Below are 18,128 nucleotides of genomic sequence, written 5' to 3' on the forward strand. Positions count from 1 at the left end.
TTTGAGGGGACCAAAGTGTAAAAATGAACGTTCTTGAACTATAAACACCCTGCAATGGTTACGGTTCTAAGAAGAAAACACGAACAACTCCCAGCCCAGAAAACACTGTGGTAGCGACCTGTCAATCACAAGGAAGCCACGCCATCACCCTGCTTTATGGTCTCTTTGACTCTAAATGGACCATAATTTACTAAATGAACATCATGCTGTATTGAAGAAGACTTGACACTAGAGATTGAGACCATAAACTCATGTTTACAATGTTTACTGAGGGAATCAATGAAGTGAGAGGTAGAGTCATTTTCTCATAGACTTCTATACAATCAAAGTAGTCGCCCCCTGATGGCCATTAGAAATAATACAGGTTCAAGACACTTCAGCAATGGCTTTCTAGAACTGGAGGTTCCCGCAGACAATTGGCGAGCGGGATGAGGGGTGGGAGACGGGAATGGGGAGGGAGGTACTCTATTGTACCCCAGAGTAGCAGGTGAATGCACTCTGAAGACTCCCGGCTTCCTGAAATGCTGCTTTGTGTGCGACTGGAACGCATGTAGAAACATTTGGGAAGAGAAGGTCTTTGATCAGTTAAATGTTGTGTGACGAGAACACCGGCTGGCAGCTTCACCTGTGTGTGTTAAGTGTTTACAGCTCCGCTTCGAGATGCTGCTAATCTAGCTCGTAGCAGTCAGTTGACTCAAGCGTTTTATGTGTTTCATTCTGGCAGCCCTGATGAGTACTGGAGACAAGGAAATGAAACCGTGATCATGTTCGTGCCACGAGAAAAGAGCTAGTATTACAAACACTGATATCTGCTTAGGATCATGGGATATAAATCAGCGGTTCCCAACGTGAAGGTCGCAAACCCATCTGGGGGGGTCAAGAGATCAATGAGAAGGTACCTTTGCTGGACTCGGAACCCGTGCAACCTGCAACACGAGGCCGCCGGTAATTGCTTTGTTTTAAACCAGAAGTTTAACATTGAGCAGATCGAAACCACTTGTCTGTCTATATTTTTTTTCAGTTTATTTTGTATAGCCCAATATCACAAATTACAAATTTGCCTCAGAGGGCTTTATGGTCTGTACACATACACAACATCCCTGTCCCAGGACCTCACATCTGATCGGAAAAACTCCCCAAAAATATGAAAATGTCAACATGTAGATGTTGCCATGCAACCATCTCAAGACTGCAGGAAGTCAATGCTTCTGCTAAACCACGAAATTGTCTGTTTTTTCTTTACACTCTGGTGTTTGTGCCGAGTCAGCAAACACAATATACACTGTTGATTTTGATACCTTTGGATTATCCCGGCTAGCTTCCCCCTACTTTCAGTGTGTATGCTAAGCTAAGCTAACCGGCTGCGAGCTGTAGCTTCGTATTTAGCATACAAATACGAGAGCGGTGTCGATCTCCTCATCCGACTCCCAACAAGAGAGCGATTTCTGGAGATGTTGAACCTGTTCCTTGAAAAAGTCAAAAGTGAAGGGTCAACGCAAACCACAAAACAAAACAGCTAAATAATAGGAAGAACAAAGTGCTGCAACTTGACAACCGATCGGTTCTGGTGTCTGAGCCGTGGGTCTCCAGGGCGGTCGCATATCTCACCCACAGAAGATCGATACGAAGGCAAACGAGCAATCAGTTCAACGCTCTTCACCTCAGCACACATGAGCACACCACCAGAGCAGCTGAGCCCATGTTCCGCTGCTCTTTTGTAGCGCTTCCCCTCTCAAACCCTAATGGAAAAGGATCTGCTATACAACATGCCGTACATGCACGCCAGTCAATGTTTCACTGCCATACACAATCAGCTCTGCCCAATTGGCAGCATCTCTCAGGTCTTTCAAACCCCCCCCCCCCCCCCCCTAATGTCCATCACATTAAACTTCTCATTATGGCCAGGCTGCTCCTCCATCTTTGGGAGGGATCTGTGATCCCCAACGCTCCGGCGAACCCTCAGAGAAAACACCGGAATTAACTTTGAATGAGGCGACACACACAAGCTGCCATTCAAACCCAAACCCACTATGACATAAGGCAATGTGTGCAGGGACCGATTCAGTATAAACCCCCCCTCCCATCTTTCTGCCAGGTCACAGAGCAGAAACGCACACATATTTAACACGAGCAAACATTATGACCGCTGAAAACAGAGTCATCCTGGCAATGTGTTGAATGAGATGAATTACTCTGAGGCTGGGGGGGGGGGGGGGGGGGGGACAAGCCCGGAGCTGATCAACATGGCGCGATGGAGGTATAGTCATGCAGGGAGGCCGGAGCTGGAGCACACTGGGGCAGCAATTGGTGCTCTCCATCCAGTTCAACACGCCTGGTTATGCTGGCTGAAGAGAGGAGGGAGGGGAGGGGGGGTATTTTTTCTCATTGCATCGCCCCGCAAAGGCGACACAAAGACGGCCAACGATGCGCCGCTGTCACCTGTGACGATCGCCCCCCCCCCCCCCCCCCCCCCCCCCCCCCCCCCCCCCCCCCCCCCCCCCCCCCCCCACACACACACACACACACACACACACATGGATGGATATATGGATGGAAAGTCTCGATGAAATGGTTTTTTTTCCATCCACGACCAATACGAGCGCATGCACAGCCATTGAGCGCATCATAATAAATAATACACAAATGAATAAAAAAACAAACAGCAAACGTAATCCACACCACGCCTCGAGATAAACGGACACATAATAGCAAAGATAAAGACCACATCTGGCACACTCTTCGAACCAAATACAACAACAGCCAGCCATATTCCCAGCAGGCTGTCACATTATAGCATCTTTTTTTTTTCTTCTCTCTCTTCTTCCGAGCATTTTGCACAGACGGGAGGTGTGAGACGAGCGGAATGAGGATGCCGGAATGACATTGCGCCTGCTTACTGTAAAATAGATTCCCTCGGGGGATGGAGAGCCTCCTTTATTTCTCCCTTCTGGACTCCCCTCCTTTCCGGCCGTGCGAATTTCCCGAAATGCAGACCATACAAAACGGGTCAGTCAGTCATTCCGCCCCTTCCGAAGTATATGTTTTGGTTGTTTTTTTTTCGGGGGGAGGAAGGGAGGGGGAAGGGGGGGAGGGGGTCCGGCGCGGCGCGGCGTGCGAGAGGAGAAGGCAGAGCCAGCAGCCGAGAGGAGAGAGAGCCAGCTGTGTGTGGGGAGAGGAAATGAGGAAGGAAGGAGCGGCCGGAGCGCTGCGCACAGGAGAGGAGAGGAGGAAGAGCCGCGGAGGCTCTCTCTCTCTTTCACTCTCTCTCTATCTCTCTCTCTCTTTCACTCTCTCGCTCTCTAGTTCACAATAAAACACCCCCAACCCCTGCCAGACAGACTGCCAGACTACTTGGGTACCGGTGTTAGCAGCGACAACTACCGGTTGAAGAGGGGAACTACAGTATGAGGGGTTGTTAATGCCACAGGGAGGCGGCAGCTGGAACATGGAAAGCACCACAGCTCTTATGCTCCTGCAGGTACGACAGGACAATGTTAGCTAGTCACAAATAAACAAAACATACAACTAAAAATACCAATTAGTTATCTGTTTTTTCAGACAGAAATCCCGTCAAAGTCATTTTAAAATGTACAATCAATGTTTTTTTTATTGCTGAAAGAAATATTTATTTGTTTCAAACTGATCTTCATGCAGTTGTCCTCCAGTGTCACAGAAACTGATGGGTTTCAGATTTTGGCTGACCTATGTTAATATTATCTGTCATATCTGTCAGTGTAAACCCCAATCCAAATCCAATGGGGACGCCTCTGTTGGCCATAGTGTTGTAACGCCTCTCGCGGTTCGAACACACATGGTCACGGACTCACGGCAGATTATTAAAACAGTTTAATGTTAAACAAACAGTGTGAAATAAAGTTTTACTGGCGGTTCAGTCAAATATGCGATCAGGACATCAACACTTATGCTTTTCTAGTCGCCGATCTCTGATAACATTACATTGTAAACAATCAATCTGTGTTCACATTGACAGGAGGAGGGCTAGTAACGTTAGCAGCACCGCTAACGGTTATATTATGTTGCGTTTAGGCTCTGCGAGTATTGGGCGAGTTATGATGTGATCTCGTAAAATGTAGTGTTGGTGAGAAACTTGAAAACAATCCAGGAGCTGTTGATAGATATTAGGGATGAATTATGATCTGTTTAGCTCTAAGGAGATTATAATAAATCATTAAAACTACTAATGACAAGATTTGTGTTAATCAATAAAAATACAGTCTTCTGTTTATGTGAGTTATTATTACAAAAGCAGGTTCACTGTGTTCCTTATTACTGGGCTTGAATGGCACGGGACAGAACCAGGACTGCGCGGGGCAGACTCTAGCACGCGGAAACACTACCGCTTTTGTCCACAGGGACCGCCAGAATCGACGCAAAATTAAAATAAATTGTACAAAAACATTAAACCTTGACTGACATTTTTTAAAGACTCTCTAAAATAACATAGACTAAAAGGTGCGCTGACACATGCCAGTGCACTTTATGCAACAATGTGTCAAGCTCAATACTGAAGGGTTGGCTCATATAAATTACAAACAAACAGAATCATATATTTGTGATGCCCACAGCTTGAAAGGCGTGACGGGGCTATTTCTTTAGAATCTGGTCGTTGAATTTTTTCATATGCATTGTTTTCAAAGTTAGGCGAATACCATAACCTTTGGTTCTTCTGCCTCCTCAACATATTCCACTCCCTTCTGTTTCCCATCAACTATGAACCCCTCCTCTGCGAGAATAGAACATATTATATGTGCACGCACAGACACATGCCAAATCAGGACAAAGTGTTTACGAGAGGCAGCTAGAGCACAAATGGAGACTGGAAAAAAAGAAGAAGTTTGTAACCCAGTTGAAATAAGCTCTTCGTTTCCTTCTGAATCATTTCCTTCTCTGGCTTTATCTATACTTGTCGAACACGTCTTCGTTCATTCGGCTGTTAAGTCATTTTCCATTGCTCGGATGCATCTGTGCACATTTGCGGCCGAAATGTCACAGTCTGAACAGCGGAGGAATCTTGTTGAGACGAAACCTTTGGAAAGCATCTGCTTGTGTAACGGTTCACAGTGTTTATTTGTGTAAATGTGGGAGTGCTCATGTATTTCATCCCCAGTTTGCTCTCCTCACACTGTTATACTCAGTATATACTCCCTTTGAGCTATTCCTATATATCTGGAGCCTATCCTCGATGCTGCTCTAATGACCTGACATCTCCACGGGGGTCTTTCCAGTTTCATCCGACCTAAAAAACATGTAAGTCTCCCTTAAGCAAGGCACTCTTCCCCAGTGGAGCTGCTCGGTGTCCATCAGCATAGGGGAACCTGGAGGTATACCGTGCGTGCGCGAAGCACAGGAACACACTGTCAGGATCTGTAGTGTTGTTTCGTGTTTCCTGTCTTATTTTGAAGTCCTTGTCTCTCGTGTCCTCTGTTTCTCTTCACTTCCTGTCCCTGTGATTGTCTGCCCTGTTCCTGATTGTTTCCTCCTGTGTCCAATCACCTGCACCAGCCCTCTGTATTTAAGTCCTGTTCATGTCATTCCCCTTGGTCGGTTCGTCTTGTCTAGATCGTGGAAGATCTTGTGTGCATGTTTTGTATCCTGGTTTTTTGGAATCCTGTTTAGCAATAAAAGTTGCTTTTCCATCGTTGACGGCGTTTGGGTCCTGTCCTGTCGAGCTGCACATAACAGAACGAACCGAACCAAGAATGGACCCAGCCTACAACCCCTTCGAAGGGACCCGCTTGGCCTATGGGGGCCCTCGTAGCCTCCAGAAGGGGAACTACAACCCCCATAGGGTCTCGGCACCAAACCCATTCGAAGGGACCCGCTTGGCCTATGGGGGCCCTCGTAGCCTCCAGAAGGGGAACTACAACCCCCATAGGGTCTCGGCACCAGACCCCTTCAACGGGACCCGTTTGGCTTATGGGGGGCCTCGTAGCCCCAGGGGCAGAGGTCACCCAGGCCCAGCCCCGGAGTGGGGGGTGCAAACCTCCGGACCGCGTCGGTGGAGGGTTCCGGCTGCCGCCTCTGTGCCGCAGACTACTCCGGTTCCCGCAGTCGCCTCCGTGCTGCAGCCCTCGCCTGTTCCTGTTGCCGCCTCCGTGTTCCGGCCAACCCCAACTTCCTGGGACCTATTGGACTTCCGGCCGGCCCTTGCTTCCTTTGCCTTGTCCCAGGACGCTTTCCGGGACATGATGGAGTCCCTCCAGGCGTTAGACAGGGTCCTGCTTCGGCCGCAGTCCCCGCCGGTTCCTGCCGATGCTGTCCCGTCGTCGCCCCGCCCGACTCCAGCTCCCCGTGTCCCGTCGGCGCCTCGGCCGATCCCAGCTCCTCGTGTCCTGTCGGCGCCCCGGCCGACTCCAGCTCCCCGTGTCCTGTCGGCGCCCCGGCCGACCCCCGCTCCTCGTGTCCTGTCGGCGCCCCGGCCGACCCCCGCTCCTCGTGTCCCGTCGGCGGCCCAGCCGACCCCAGCTCCCTGTGTTCCGTCGTCGCCCCGGCCGACTCCAGCTCCCCGTGTCCTGTCGGCGCCCCGGCCGACCCCCGCTCCTCGTGTCCTGTCGGCACCCCGGCCGATCCCAGCTCCTCGTGTCCCGTCGGCGCCCCGGCCGACCCCAGCTCCTCGTGTTCCGTCGGCGCCCCGGCCGACCCCAGCTCCTCCTGTCCCGTCGGCGCCTCGGCCGATCCCAGCTCCTCGTGTCCTGTCGGCGCCCCGGCCGACTCCAGCTCCCCGTGTCCTGTCGGCGCCCCGGCTGACCCCCGCTCCTCGTGTCCCGTCGGCGCCCCGGCCGATCCCAGCTCCTCCTGTCCCGTCGGCGACCCGGCCGACCCCAGCTCCTCGTGTCCCGTCGGCGCCCCGGCCGATCCCAGCTCCTCGTGTCCCGTCGGCGCCCCGGCCGACCCCAGCTCCTCGTGTCCCGTCGGCGCCTCGGCCGACCCCAGCTCCTCGTGTCCCGTCGGCGCCCCGGCCGACCCCAGCTCCCTGTGTCCCGTCGGCGCCCCGGCCGACTCCAGCTCCCCGTGTCCTGTCGGCGCCCCACCCGACCCCCGCTCCTCGTGTCCCGTCGGCGCCCCGGCCGATCCCAGCTCCTCGTGTCCCGTCGGCGCCCCGGCCGATCCCAGCTCCTCGTGTCCCGTCGGCGCCCCGGCCGACCCCAGCTCCTCCTGTCCCGTCGGCGACCCGGCCGACCCCAGCTCCTCGTGTCCCGTCGGCGTCCCGGCCGATCCCAGCTCCCCGTGTCCCGTCGGCGCCCCGGCCGATCCCAGCTCCCCGTGTCCCGTCGGTGCCCCGGCCGACCCCGGTTCCCCGGGTCACGTCGCCGCCCCGGCCGACTCAGGCTCCCTGTGTTCGGTCGCCACCATGGCCGCTTCCGGCTTCTGTTCCTGGGGTTCCCCCGGAGCCCGTCTGTTCACCTGGTGGTCGCCCTTCTGCCCGTCCCCCGGAGCAGGTCTATCTGCCTGGTGGCAGTCCTTCAGCCCGTCCGCCTGGTGGTCGCCCTTCTGCCCGTTCCCCGGAGCAGGTCTATGTGCCTGGTGGCCATCCTCCTGCCCGTCCCCCGGAGCCCTTCCGTCCGCCTGGTGGCCGTCCTTCAGCCCGTCCCCCAGAGCCCTTCCGTCCGCCTGGTGGTCGCCCTTCTGCCCATCCCCCGGAGCAGGTCAGTCCTCCTGGTGGCCGTCCTCCTGCCCGTCCTCCGGAGCAGGTCAGTCCTCCTGGTGGTCGTCCTCCGGCCCGTCCCCCGGACTTCTTCTGCCAGGCTTTTGGTCCCGCCTCCGGCTCCCCTCCACCCACCCTGGGGGACTGTGTTGGGTCGTCTGGAATCCGCCCCTTGAGGGGGGGGTTATGTCAGGATCTGTAGTGTTGTTTCGTGTTTCCTGTCTTATTTTGAAGTCCTTGTCTCTCGTGTCCTCTGTTTCTCTTCACTTCCTGTCCCTGTGATTGTCTGCCCTGTTCCTGATTGTTTCCTCCTGTGTCCAATCACCTGCACCAGCCCTCTGTATTTAAGTCCTGTTCATGTCATTCCCCTTGGTCGGTTCGTCTTGTCTAGATCGTGGAAGATCTTGTGTGCATGTTTTGTATCCTGGTTTTTTGGAATCCTGTTTAGCAATAAAAGTTGCTTTTCCATCGTTGACGGCGTTTGGGTCCTGTCCTGTCGAGCTGCACATAACACACACGCTCATTCAAACCTATGTTAACACGGGGTCATATGCTGCTGCGTGTCTGAGGACGAACACAGCACCCACCTGCCACACTGGTGCACGGTGATGTCATGCGTGAGAGAGAGACAGAGAGACAGGCAGACAGACAGAGAGAGAGAGAGACACAGAGCGAAAGCGAGGCTGTGAAGTCAGACAGAGAGAATGAGTAACTTTGCTCTTCATTTGTCTGTCCATCATATATATGAATATGTATATATGTATATAAATACTTACACATATGTATATGTGTGTATATATACTCTACATATATATATATATATGATCAGTGCGCCTATTCTTTAAAGACACAATCTGTAAAGTTTTAACACTTTGGTTTAAAGACCCCATTCCAACCGGCTATTAAAAGGGTTACTCCCATGTTTTTGTGTCTTAACTGACTGATAGGGATGACATTTTCTGACCTTGGTAACCGTGTTGAGCCGGAGAGGTACGACAGCGGTTCACGGGTCTGCAATGTAATCATCCTGGGAGCAATTTTACGCCATTTACGTCCGCTTAAAAGTGCCGGTCTCTGACGGGCTGTGCCTGTAACCATATGGCGTCTGACATTATGGAAAGAGTCTCGCTCGAGGAGAAGCGTCGTTGTGCAGCCCGGTGAGGTGACGTGTTGGCGTTCAATGTCACGGCTGAATGTCTTTTTGAATTCAACATTGTGCGGGTGAGGTATTCGAATGATTTAATGGAGTCGGAGTTCACAATGAAAAAAAAAGGCTCCATGGAAATTGAAGAGCGGGCGATCGTGGCTCAGGGTCGCCCTTCAATCAGAGGGATCGGCGGGTTCGGTCTCCACTATAGTACATGTCGATGTGTGCTTGGGCCAAGACACTTAACCCCCAAACTGCTCTCCGGTGTTCTCCCTCAACACTGGATCAATCTTTAAGAATTGTTGTCGCCATTAGTCGCTCAGACACAAAAACATGAAAGAACAGGGTTTTTTGACCCTGTAAAATTGGATCTGGATAGGCTACCTGGGTTAGTACATGTGATCATGGGCGCTGGTATTAGTATGTGCTCGTTATCTTATTTTTGATCACATTGGGATCAGAGGAGGCAGGGCCGGACGGAGATCTGGTTACAACTGGAGCCAGACCACCTCCAGATATGGTCAGTGGGCCAGCGTGACTTTTGTCCAACAGAAAGCGAGCTAGCAGAACTCAGTCGTAGTAAGACGAGTTCAGCTTGAAACATGTAAGAGAAGTTATGACATTGTTAGTGTTTTGCTCGGTGTAGTTTTTACCTAGCTGGGTTTAACACTCAATGGCGGAAGGAGGCGGAGAAACGGACTTGATGGCGGATTTACTGACAACGCCGTTCTCACGGAGGACGTTTCAGGAAAAGTGGGAAGACGTAACAAACCCCACAGCTAGCAGCCTTCACCCAGCAAGTAAAAGCCTTTGTGCGTCACTTTCAGTCCACCGACTACGAACCATATTCCTCGCTGACAGCATCGGAGAAGAGTTGCAAATTGTATTAAATGCCTGTTATTTGCGACTGAGCGCGTTGCTGTTTGGAGGCGCGTTGATTTGCTATCCTGGGTTGCCTTGCACCACGACGCCAAAGAACTGCAGGACACCTTTCAGATCAACAAAAAAACAAGTTCGCAGGGAAACGGCGCTCCACGACAAAAAAGTTAAGAACAATAGAGAAAAGGGGTCTCAAAGATGAGAGAATGTCAAATATTTTTCCCACATTTCAACGGCCTCGCCTACTTTTTGGAGCACTACAGAACAAACAGCTGGACGTTCTGTCTGAAAAGAGTGGATGAGTTTTGTGACACTATTGAGAGAGAAAAGGGAAACGGTTGGCTGACATCTTTTGAGTCCACAGTGCGTGAAACAGGTTCCCCCAAGAGCCCGGAGAGGCCAAGCGGAGGGAAACATTCGTGCGTGGTACCAGGAACTCCAACAGCCGTGTCTTGGACAACATTCTTGCCCAGATATACGAAAACGGTTCAAAGACCACGAGAAAAGGAACGTTTCTCTCCCTCCTCGACCCCCAGCAGTTCTCCGGCATATCGAAGAAGAAATTCCCGGATCCGGCCTTCTCCAACCTCACGCAGAGTCACGGACCTCTGTTTGACGGTCTAACGACGCCATGGCTGGCCATGAAGGAAGAAGCCCTGCTGATCTACAGTCTTCAGCGGAAACGATCTTGGAGGTGACGATCCCAATATGGACTGCCACTGTCGAGCGGACACTTTCAGTCCTGAAACGCAGCTGGCGTCATCACTGGCGTCCACGGCCATCGAGAAGGACCCGTTACTGGGACTGAAGCCACCGATACACTGTACAACCGCGTCATTGAACTGTTTGTTAACAAAGAGAGGAGGATGGACTTTAGGTTTGAAGTGAACTGCTCTTTGTGTTTTTACATCTGCAGTAGCGTTGTGTTCATTTGTCTATGGTGTCGTTTTTATTGTACAGTTAATATCGTTCCTTCTGATGTGAATACTATTTGAATGGCTTGTGCTCTTGGGTGTGCGGTGTTTTAGTGCCGCAGTTTTGTTGGATTGTGTTGTTGTGTTTTGTTATTAACACATGTGACTGGTTCTTGTGAATTTGTCCTTGTGTTAATTACATTGATGTGGACTACGTGCATTGTCCGTTAATGACGCAGCATCCCGTCATGCACGTATTGATGTCTCTGCACTCGGCAGTTGGTGTCAAATTTGTAGGTGTTGCGCTTCAAGTAACATTTTATGTCACTTGTCAAATGTTGCAGTTTTACGTGAATATGAGGTGTTTACAAAAACACAAATAATAGCCTGTAGCTGTGGAGTCATAATGAGGTTATTAGGTTGTTGTAAGACGTCACAGAAGGCCCACGTAGAAAATGCACGGCCCACTGCATTGAGATAGGATGCCTTTTAAAACTTCACCTTTTGTAAGAGACATTTTGTTTGTTTAGTTTTTTTGGACCCCCCCCACCACTTGGGGGGCATAGAGAGAGGTCAATATAACCAGGAGGATCACTCGGGTCGGGTGTTGCTAGATTGGCAGGAGCACACAGTTTTTGAACGTGTGGTAACTTATGATAATGAATGTTTTGACTTCTTTTAGTTTATGGTGAAGACAAATGGGTTATGACAGAGAACGGGGCTATCTTCTGTTTGTGTTGGAACATGTACAATTGTGAGGAATAAATTACCTTTATGTTGGAAATTGCATCGTTTAATCGCACGCGTCTAAACGCAAACAGCAAATGCAGTGGCCTTTTTTTTTTTATTGTCAACGAGGTCACTACAGCCTTTCTTTCTTTTTCCTGGCTGATAGTTTTTTCCATAAAGTGCTTTTTCTGTCAATTTAACAGTCCGCTTCTTAACAGAGTAGTCCATTTTACCTGAATCCACCCGAGGCTCTGTCTCACTTAAGAGTTCAGAATGGGCAGCGTGTTCCTCATCCAATAAGCACTCTTCCTTCCATGAGTGCTATTGTAACCTGACGACTCCAACATGATGCTAACCAGTCAGGAACTATTTGTATTAGCTTTTTGGTTTGCTTCGCAGTCACTTAATATTTCCAGACCCTTCAAATGGGGCAGGGCTTGCAGACCGGCATTTAGGCGGTCCGAGAATGTTGTTAATCCTTCATCATCCCATTGGGCTGAATTTTGCCAATTCAGCCCAATTTGACCATTTTGACAGTGTGTGCCTGAACGCTCTTTGGATGACAAATGGCCAGCCGTAGCGTTGGTTGAGCTTATTCCACGCATCTCTATATGCCTCATCATCACTTCGATGAAATGTGCCTTCAAGGCATTTCTGAGCAGGGCCACTGATTCAATTAAATTCAATACAAAAGCAAATATTACACATACATGCTGCTTAAACATCTGTTGAGTATTTTAACATCCAATTATGTTGACTTAAAAAACCCAAAATGCAGCGGGTCCTCCAGACCCACGAAGACCGGCGTAATAACAACAATATAAACACCACACAACGGTTTAGTCTGACATTTTGTTTTGTTTTATACGAGTCAAATAAACATAAGAAGTCCAATATTTATCTCTGAAATGTAGTGGAGAAGGGAAATAAACACTTAAAATTGCTCTTTGACAACCTGATATGATATATGTATTTTTATTTGATTTTTGTATTATCAAACTACAATGTAGGCCCAGTATATTATAATCATGACATGATACATTAACTGTGGCCTGTCTGCTGAGTTTGAACGGCCTTTTAGGAAGACGTCACCCACGGAGAGACGAGCTGGAAACTGGAGAAAAAGAGGGGAGATGATGGCGAGATGAAGCTTCTGGGTCCTGTCTGGTGGAGATGAGCTGACCTCAAACTCTTTGCCACAATCCAACTTCCCAATTGTGTTCCCACCTGTCCTCCCATGCGCACGGTCTGAGAAGCTCATCGTGGTGAACAGCTTCAGCTGGAGTCAAGTAAAGGTCAACACGTTTATATTTGTTTGTGTTTGTGTGTGTTTGGTTATCTTTAATTCATCAGGAAGAAACTGGAATCATCCCATATTTTGTCTTTACAATGGCGTCCACTGTCACATTGATGTATTTTATGAAGTATAGTTTCATAATTATATAGCCTCAGGATGTTTATTGACTGCAATAAAAATGTAATTCATCTTATCAGAGCTGTTTTTTTTCCACTTTTGTGGACGGTGATCATTTCAGGTATCTGTGTTTATTCAAGTGGACAGCGGCGCCACCCTGTGGAATAAATAAAAAAAAGCATTGTACACGAAAATTTCCCCTGGCATTATTTGGTTTCCAATCACCATTTCACATCAACATAGAAGAGCAAATACCCTCCAAGCCAATGCACGGCGTCTAATTCAATTTAGAACGGGTATTTAAGAGAGAGACAGGCTCGATACTGAATCAAAACTGTGACCTACAACCTCATGTGAAGGTAATCATGAAGACAACATAATGTGTTCATGAGCCCCCTTCCTCTGCTTATTATAGATCCAGTCTTCTTACACTTAGTTTCAAACCCTGGGTGATGAATTTACTCAAGATCGAGTGTGTATAATTTCTATAACTCTATTCTCAGATGTGAGGTGTATTTTAAATTGTTTACCATCCGCTGCAGCACAAGATGCTGTATGTTGTAAGTTCAGTAGCTGTGATAAGAATACGCATGCACATCGAAGGTAATTAAACTGTAAACACTAACTAAAATTGTTACTTTTAGCTTTTTTTTGACGCCTTCAATTGTTGTAGGGAATATAGTTCCTACGAGTTCAGAACACCTACAAAGTGGAGTACTGAACTCCATCTGTGATATTACTTGTTTTTTAGTTTTAGTTTCTCCTGTAAAGCACATTATGGTACATGTTCTGAAATGTGCTAGGCCTATACATTGAGTGACGCCTTTCAGGATGCACTGATTATACCTTTATTGGGTTCACCTTAGTCAAAGTTGTGTATTCCTCCGTGTCGGGCTTGATTATTACTTGATTTCATTCTTAGATAGACAGATAACTAGATAGTCATGTATGTAGGATTTACGAGGTGACCTCGAATGCAGCATGCGCCTCTGATGCTGGCGCTGCTCAGCGCGAGCGCTCTCCTCTCATCCTTTTGTGTCCCCGGACCAATCGGCGCTCAGATGCGGTTCCGCGGCTGCTGATTGGCCGCGAAGGAGGAAGATGCCACGGCAATGGAGAACGGACTGGGGACTTTTCAAAGCGTCCTACTGATGTGATGGATATGGTGAAATGATTTCCACGCATTGACTCGTCTCGGTACGTAGTAGCGAGGCCGTGGATCCATAACCTACAGCGGGCCTGCTTCTGTATTTATTTATTTTTATTATATATATATACATATATATATATTTATTTATTAGCTTAGCTTAGCTTGTTTTGTTGGCCTCGCTTTGATGTGACGTCGGGCCCTGAACGTCAAGTCACTCTCTAAACGTAGCTCGTGTTTACAACACCGGTCGAGCTGCCAAGTGAAGGTAAGACAGGTGCTCAAACGGGACTCTGACGCCACACAATTAGTTACGCCACGAGGTATCATGGGATTGTAAATCGACTTGCGGTTCACTTACACACCTGGTTCTTGATGTGTGGGCCTCGCTCCGGGGACGGTGTGCCTGGTTAGCAGGGGCCGGGTTGGCCTACTGCCAGGAGGCTGTTCCGGTTTGAGACGTGGGAGTAATTCAGTGAAGCCTAATGGCGAGTTAGACAATTAGTGAAATGAAAGACAAATGGTGTGATGCTATAACTGCCTTCTTTGTTGTTTTAATCAGGGTCAGTACTACTAACATGTATCCTAATGAGTAGCTGCATGTGACGTGTGACATAGTGTCTTTCAAGCCCTATAGTTATACACACAATTTGGAAAATTTAAAAATGCCACATTTATCTTTTTTTTCCCGCACCGACTCCGACAGATGGAGCTGATCCCCCGGCTGCTTCTTCTTGTAGGTGCTGCTGTGTGAACGATGCACGAGCGATGTCTGATGTTGAGGCCACGTACGCAGACTTCATCGCCTCTGGCAGGACGGGACGCAGGAACGCCATGCACGACATCCTGCAGAGCCCCACCGACCCCGAGGGACGGGGGCTCACCCTGTCGCTGTCCCAGCTGCACATCAACGCGGGAGGAGGAGGTAAGCCTGCCGGGAGCTGATCATCTTGGAACCTAGTTTATGTTTTGAGGCATGTTTTAAAAAGCTTGAGTAACTGCATGTGATGTCACTGGCCACTGATGAAACCTGGTATACAGACCGGGTGGTTTTAGATACTACTGGGTCTCTGCGGGATCAGGTGTAGAGACCATCGAGGAAGTTGCTCTGCAGTTTAAGGTTGGCGTGTTTTAAGGAAATAAGAAACACTCCCGAAGAAGAAGACATGCTTACAGTTAAAATGTTGGCATCAGCTATGATGTAGCTATTTAAAAATATGAGAATCAGTTTTTTGAATCTGCATCAATAAAATCTTTTTCTTTTCCTTTCTTAGTAAGTATGTTAACAAATGCTACGCAGTGTATGCTCCAATGTGAAGTCACTTATATGTGCAGTCATTTTATTACACGTTGAATATGGTTCCATTTCATAGTGTTGACTGCAACAGGCAGGGTTTTTTTATTTGTTCCAGACAAAATCCAGTAATGGCATTCAAGACAAAAACGGGGTTAATTAAGTTGCTTTTGAAAACAGAATCTTTTATTTGGCTGCACACCACTGACCCTTAACATCTGCAAAACATGTTTGGTAAACAACTAACATTTGCTAAAGACAAAGTACGACTGATGCTGGTGGGAATATCCTTAGTTTTAAAGTGTGCCTGGTAACTTGTAAACTAATGTCGCCAGATAAAAAGTGGATCAGTGGATCACCAAAGGTATGAGAATTTATCCTCTGGGGACCTTGAACATCAGATATTTCTTGACATATTCCATTCCGGACCAAAGAATCTGGACCAATCAATAAACAGACATTGCTAAAGTTGAGGATGATTGGGGCCCAGTGACATAACAAAAACAAAAACCTGACATAAACCTATTAATATTTACGCCCTGTAAACTGTCCTTCCTGTCCTCGTCAGATGGAGACGACGCCGAGGACGGCCAGAGCTCCTCCTCATCCGCCCACAGGGAGATGGGGCAGAGGAACAGCTAACCAGCCGCGCGCTCCTGGCAGCGGACGGATCCCGACCGCCGCTGTGATGGTAGTCCAAAGTGGGCTGGTCGCCGGAGGGTAGCACCACCCGCTTGCCGATGTCGCCCACAGGCAGGGGCGCTGACCTCCCCCCTAAATCCACTGTTGAGGCGCTCTGCTGCGGATGTGATCGCTCAGTGCTCTCAGGACCCCCTGTGGCTCTGCTGTGCGCTAGAATAACCAAGACTGTTGGCAGGGGGTGTATTTCAGAGAAAGACAAACACGTCGCTCATGTACAGCTGATTTTACTTTCAGTCTTAGTTCCCCCAAACACACACAGGCCAAAGGGTGGGAACGCAAAGAGGACATAAGCAGACGCCCTGTGTGTGTTTTGTAGTCGTGAGGGCAATTTTGTGGGACAGCTGAAACGCGCCGATGTAGCGGGTCACAGTGGGAGTAGCATGTTTTGTAGTGGTGCTGGTAGAGATTACATTGCCGGTTAATGGCTTGTGCTTCCTTTCAATTGACAACACTGTAGAGAGAGTCGGACCGCTCGGCTGCTCGTGAAGCTGGACAACACTGAACAGAAACCGCTGGGGTTACTTTGTCTGCTAACAGGTTTTTTTTCCGCTGTTTCTGTCGTGAGTGATGCGTAAAAATACATCCTGTGCTGTTGTGGAGCAGCAGACTTGTTTTTTTGGTTTGACAGACTTCTGTTGACCAACAATACCTAACAATACATTTACGGTGTGTACATTATGGATAGCGTCTGTTCAATAGCTCAGTGGTTAGAATAAGAAATGATGATATGGTCCGCTATCTTTTAAAAAGCTGATACTTATTTTTAAGAAACTTTTCTAATGATGCCATCATAATCACAACCTTAAAGGAGTATTTTGATATATTTTGGTAAGCGGGCTTTTTGTGCCTGAGAGCTAGAGGAGACGATCAATGCCGATCTCACGTTCGCACGCTCAATAATGTGAGACAGCAGCATGGATAGCTTAGCTTGGGAGGAAAAGGCTCTGGCCGATACCCCCACGGCCCCTCGAAAAGCACTCGACATCTGCAACACCCGGAAGGCCGGGTCGATTCTATTAAGCTGAGAAAACCTCAGTTCCCCAAATGGCCACTTGTGGCCATTTGGGGAACTGAGGTTTTTCAGGGAACTGAATAAGCGAGACCTGCAAGTAAAAATGTTCAACTCTACAGTAGAAATAATCATGTTTATAGTCTGGAAAGAGGTTTTGGTCTCTAAAGCTAAAATCCCCATTGTGAGGTGAATTATTATGTAACTAAAACTTTAAGTTTAGCCATAATTGAGGGCGTGGCACCAGGTCGCTAGCTGTTCAGCTCCGCCGATGTTCCACCTCCTTACCCCCATATTTTTGTTGAGTTAGGCTGTGTCCTCAGTGCCAAGATGGCCCACTTCTTCATGCTAAGCTAAAAACTGTAAAGAGGTGTCGGATAAAAGTGTTGCATTTTATTCCTCCTGACCTTTGACCTGCGACCAACTACATGTAACTTAGTCATAGGTTTTAAGCTAGTCCGCTAAGCTGAGGTAAAACAGCTGCTGGCTCGCACGGACGCGAGAGTGGCACCGTTCTTCTCCTCTCCCTCCCGGCAGTAAGGCGAGTGAGTGCGTTTCCCAAGATGTCAAACTTGTCCCTCTATGTTGATATGCAATACTCAGTAGAGCTTCCGGTGAAGCGTAACATGTTTGTGTGAAGGTTTCTATCTCCGACATCGAGCCTCGGCTATTATCCTGCTCCTTTCGTGTAATAATGGATCCATCCTATAATCACCATCTGTAAAGAAATGTCACGCATGCCCTGTATTTTGTTACTTTCTGCCCAGTTTTGTTGAGTATAATCATCCTGTATTACCGCAGCTCGATGCTGGTGATAATAGGGGAAATGTAACTGTTTTTCTTTTTAAACATTGCTCATTCAATCAGGTTTTTCCAGTTGTGAACTGCCACGTAATCGTAGAGGGGCTCCCGCCCGCTTCAGCGGCACCGCGTGCACGCCGCCGTTCATGATTCAGCATGCAAAAATATAGCAGGTGCATGATTCTGCTAAATGTGTAGGTGTTTCTCCGTCTATTACCATGTTTTCTACTCTGTGTCAAAACAAAATAAAAACCTGATGAGACAGTAAAAAACAAAGTTGCTTGTCATGTTGTACTTCTGCAATCTGGCCAGCAGGTGGCACTGTGGGGGAATTGATCAAACTTGAGCAATTATGCATCACTTAATTGTGTTAATTGTGTTGTATGTTATATGTTTGTGGGGCGACTATGGGTCAGTGGTTAGCAT

At 48.5% G+C, this 18,128-nt stretch overlaps 2 protein-coding genes across 5 annotated transcripts in view; one reads left to right on the forward strand and one right to left on the reverse strand.

Moving 5' to 3' along the window:
- ctnnd2b (catenin (cadherin-associated protein), delta 2b) overlaps positions 1–14,325 on the reverse strand; it is a 155,296-nt gene extending 140,971 nt beyond the window's left edge. The window contains exon 1 of the mRNA XM_034555363.1: positions 14,262–14,325. The gene's annotated coding sequence lies outside the window, so the exon portion shown is untranslated. The remainder of the gene's footprint in view (positions 1–14,261) is intronic.
- Positions 13,830–17,968, forward strand: pkia (cAMP-dependent protein kinase inhibitor alpha). 4 transcript variants are annotated; one of them, XM_034555364.1, is made up of 3 exons: positions 13,830–13,946; positions 14,603–14,821; positions 15,759–17,968. In XM_034555364.1, exons 2-3 carry the CDS (start codon positions 14,665–14,667, stop codon positions 15,830–15,832), a joined length of 231 nt encoding a protein of 76 aa, XP_034411255.1. In that variant the 5' UTR covers positions 13,830–13,946; positions 14,603–14,664; the 3' UTR covers positions 15,833–17,968. The 4 variants fall into 4 exon arrangements, with proteins under 4 accessions (XP_034411255.1, XP_034411257.1, XP_034411256.1 ...); XM_034555366.1 differs by having other exon boundaries at positions 13,838–13,946; positions 14,637–14,821; XM_034555365.1 differs by having other exon boundaries at positions 13,863–14,164; positions 15,759–17,929.
- The last annotated feature ends 160 nt before the right edge of the window (positions 17,969–18,128 follow it).

The sequence above is a fragment of the Cyclopterus lumpus genome, chromosome 17 (assembly GCF_009769545.1).
Source record: "Cyclopterus lumpus isolate fCycLum1 chromosome 17, fCycLum1.pri, whole genome shotgun sequence".
Lineage (NCBI taxonomy): Eukaryota > Metazoa > Chordata > Actinopteri > Perciformes > Cyclopteridae > Cyclopterus > Cyclopterus lumpus.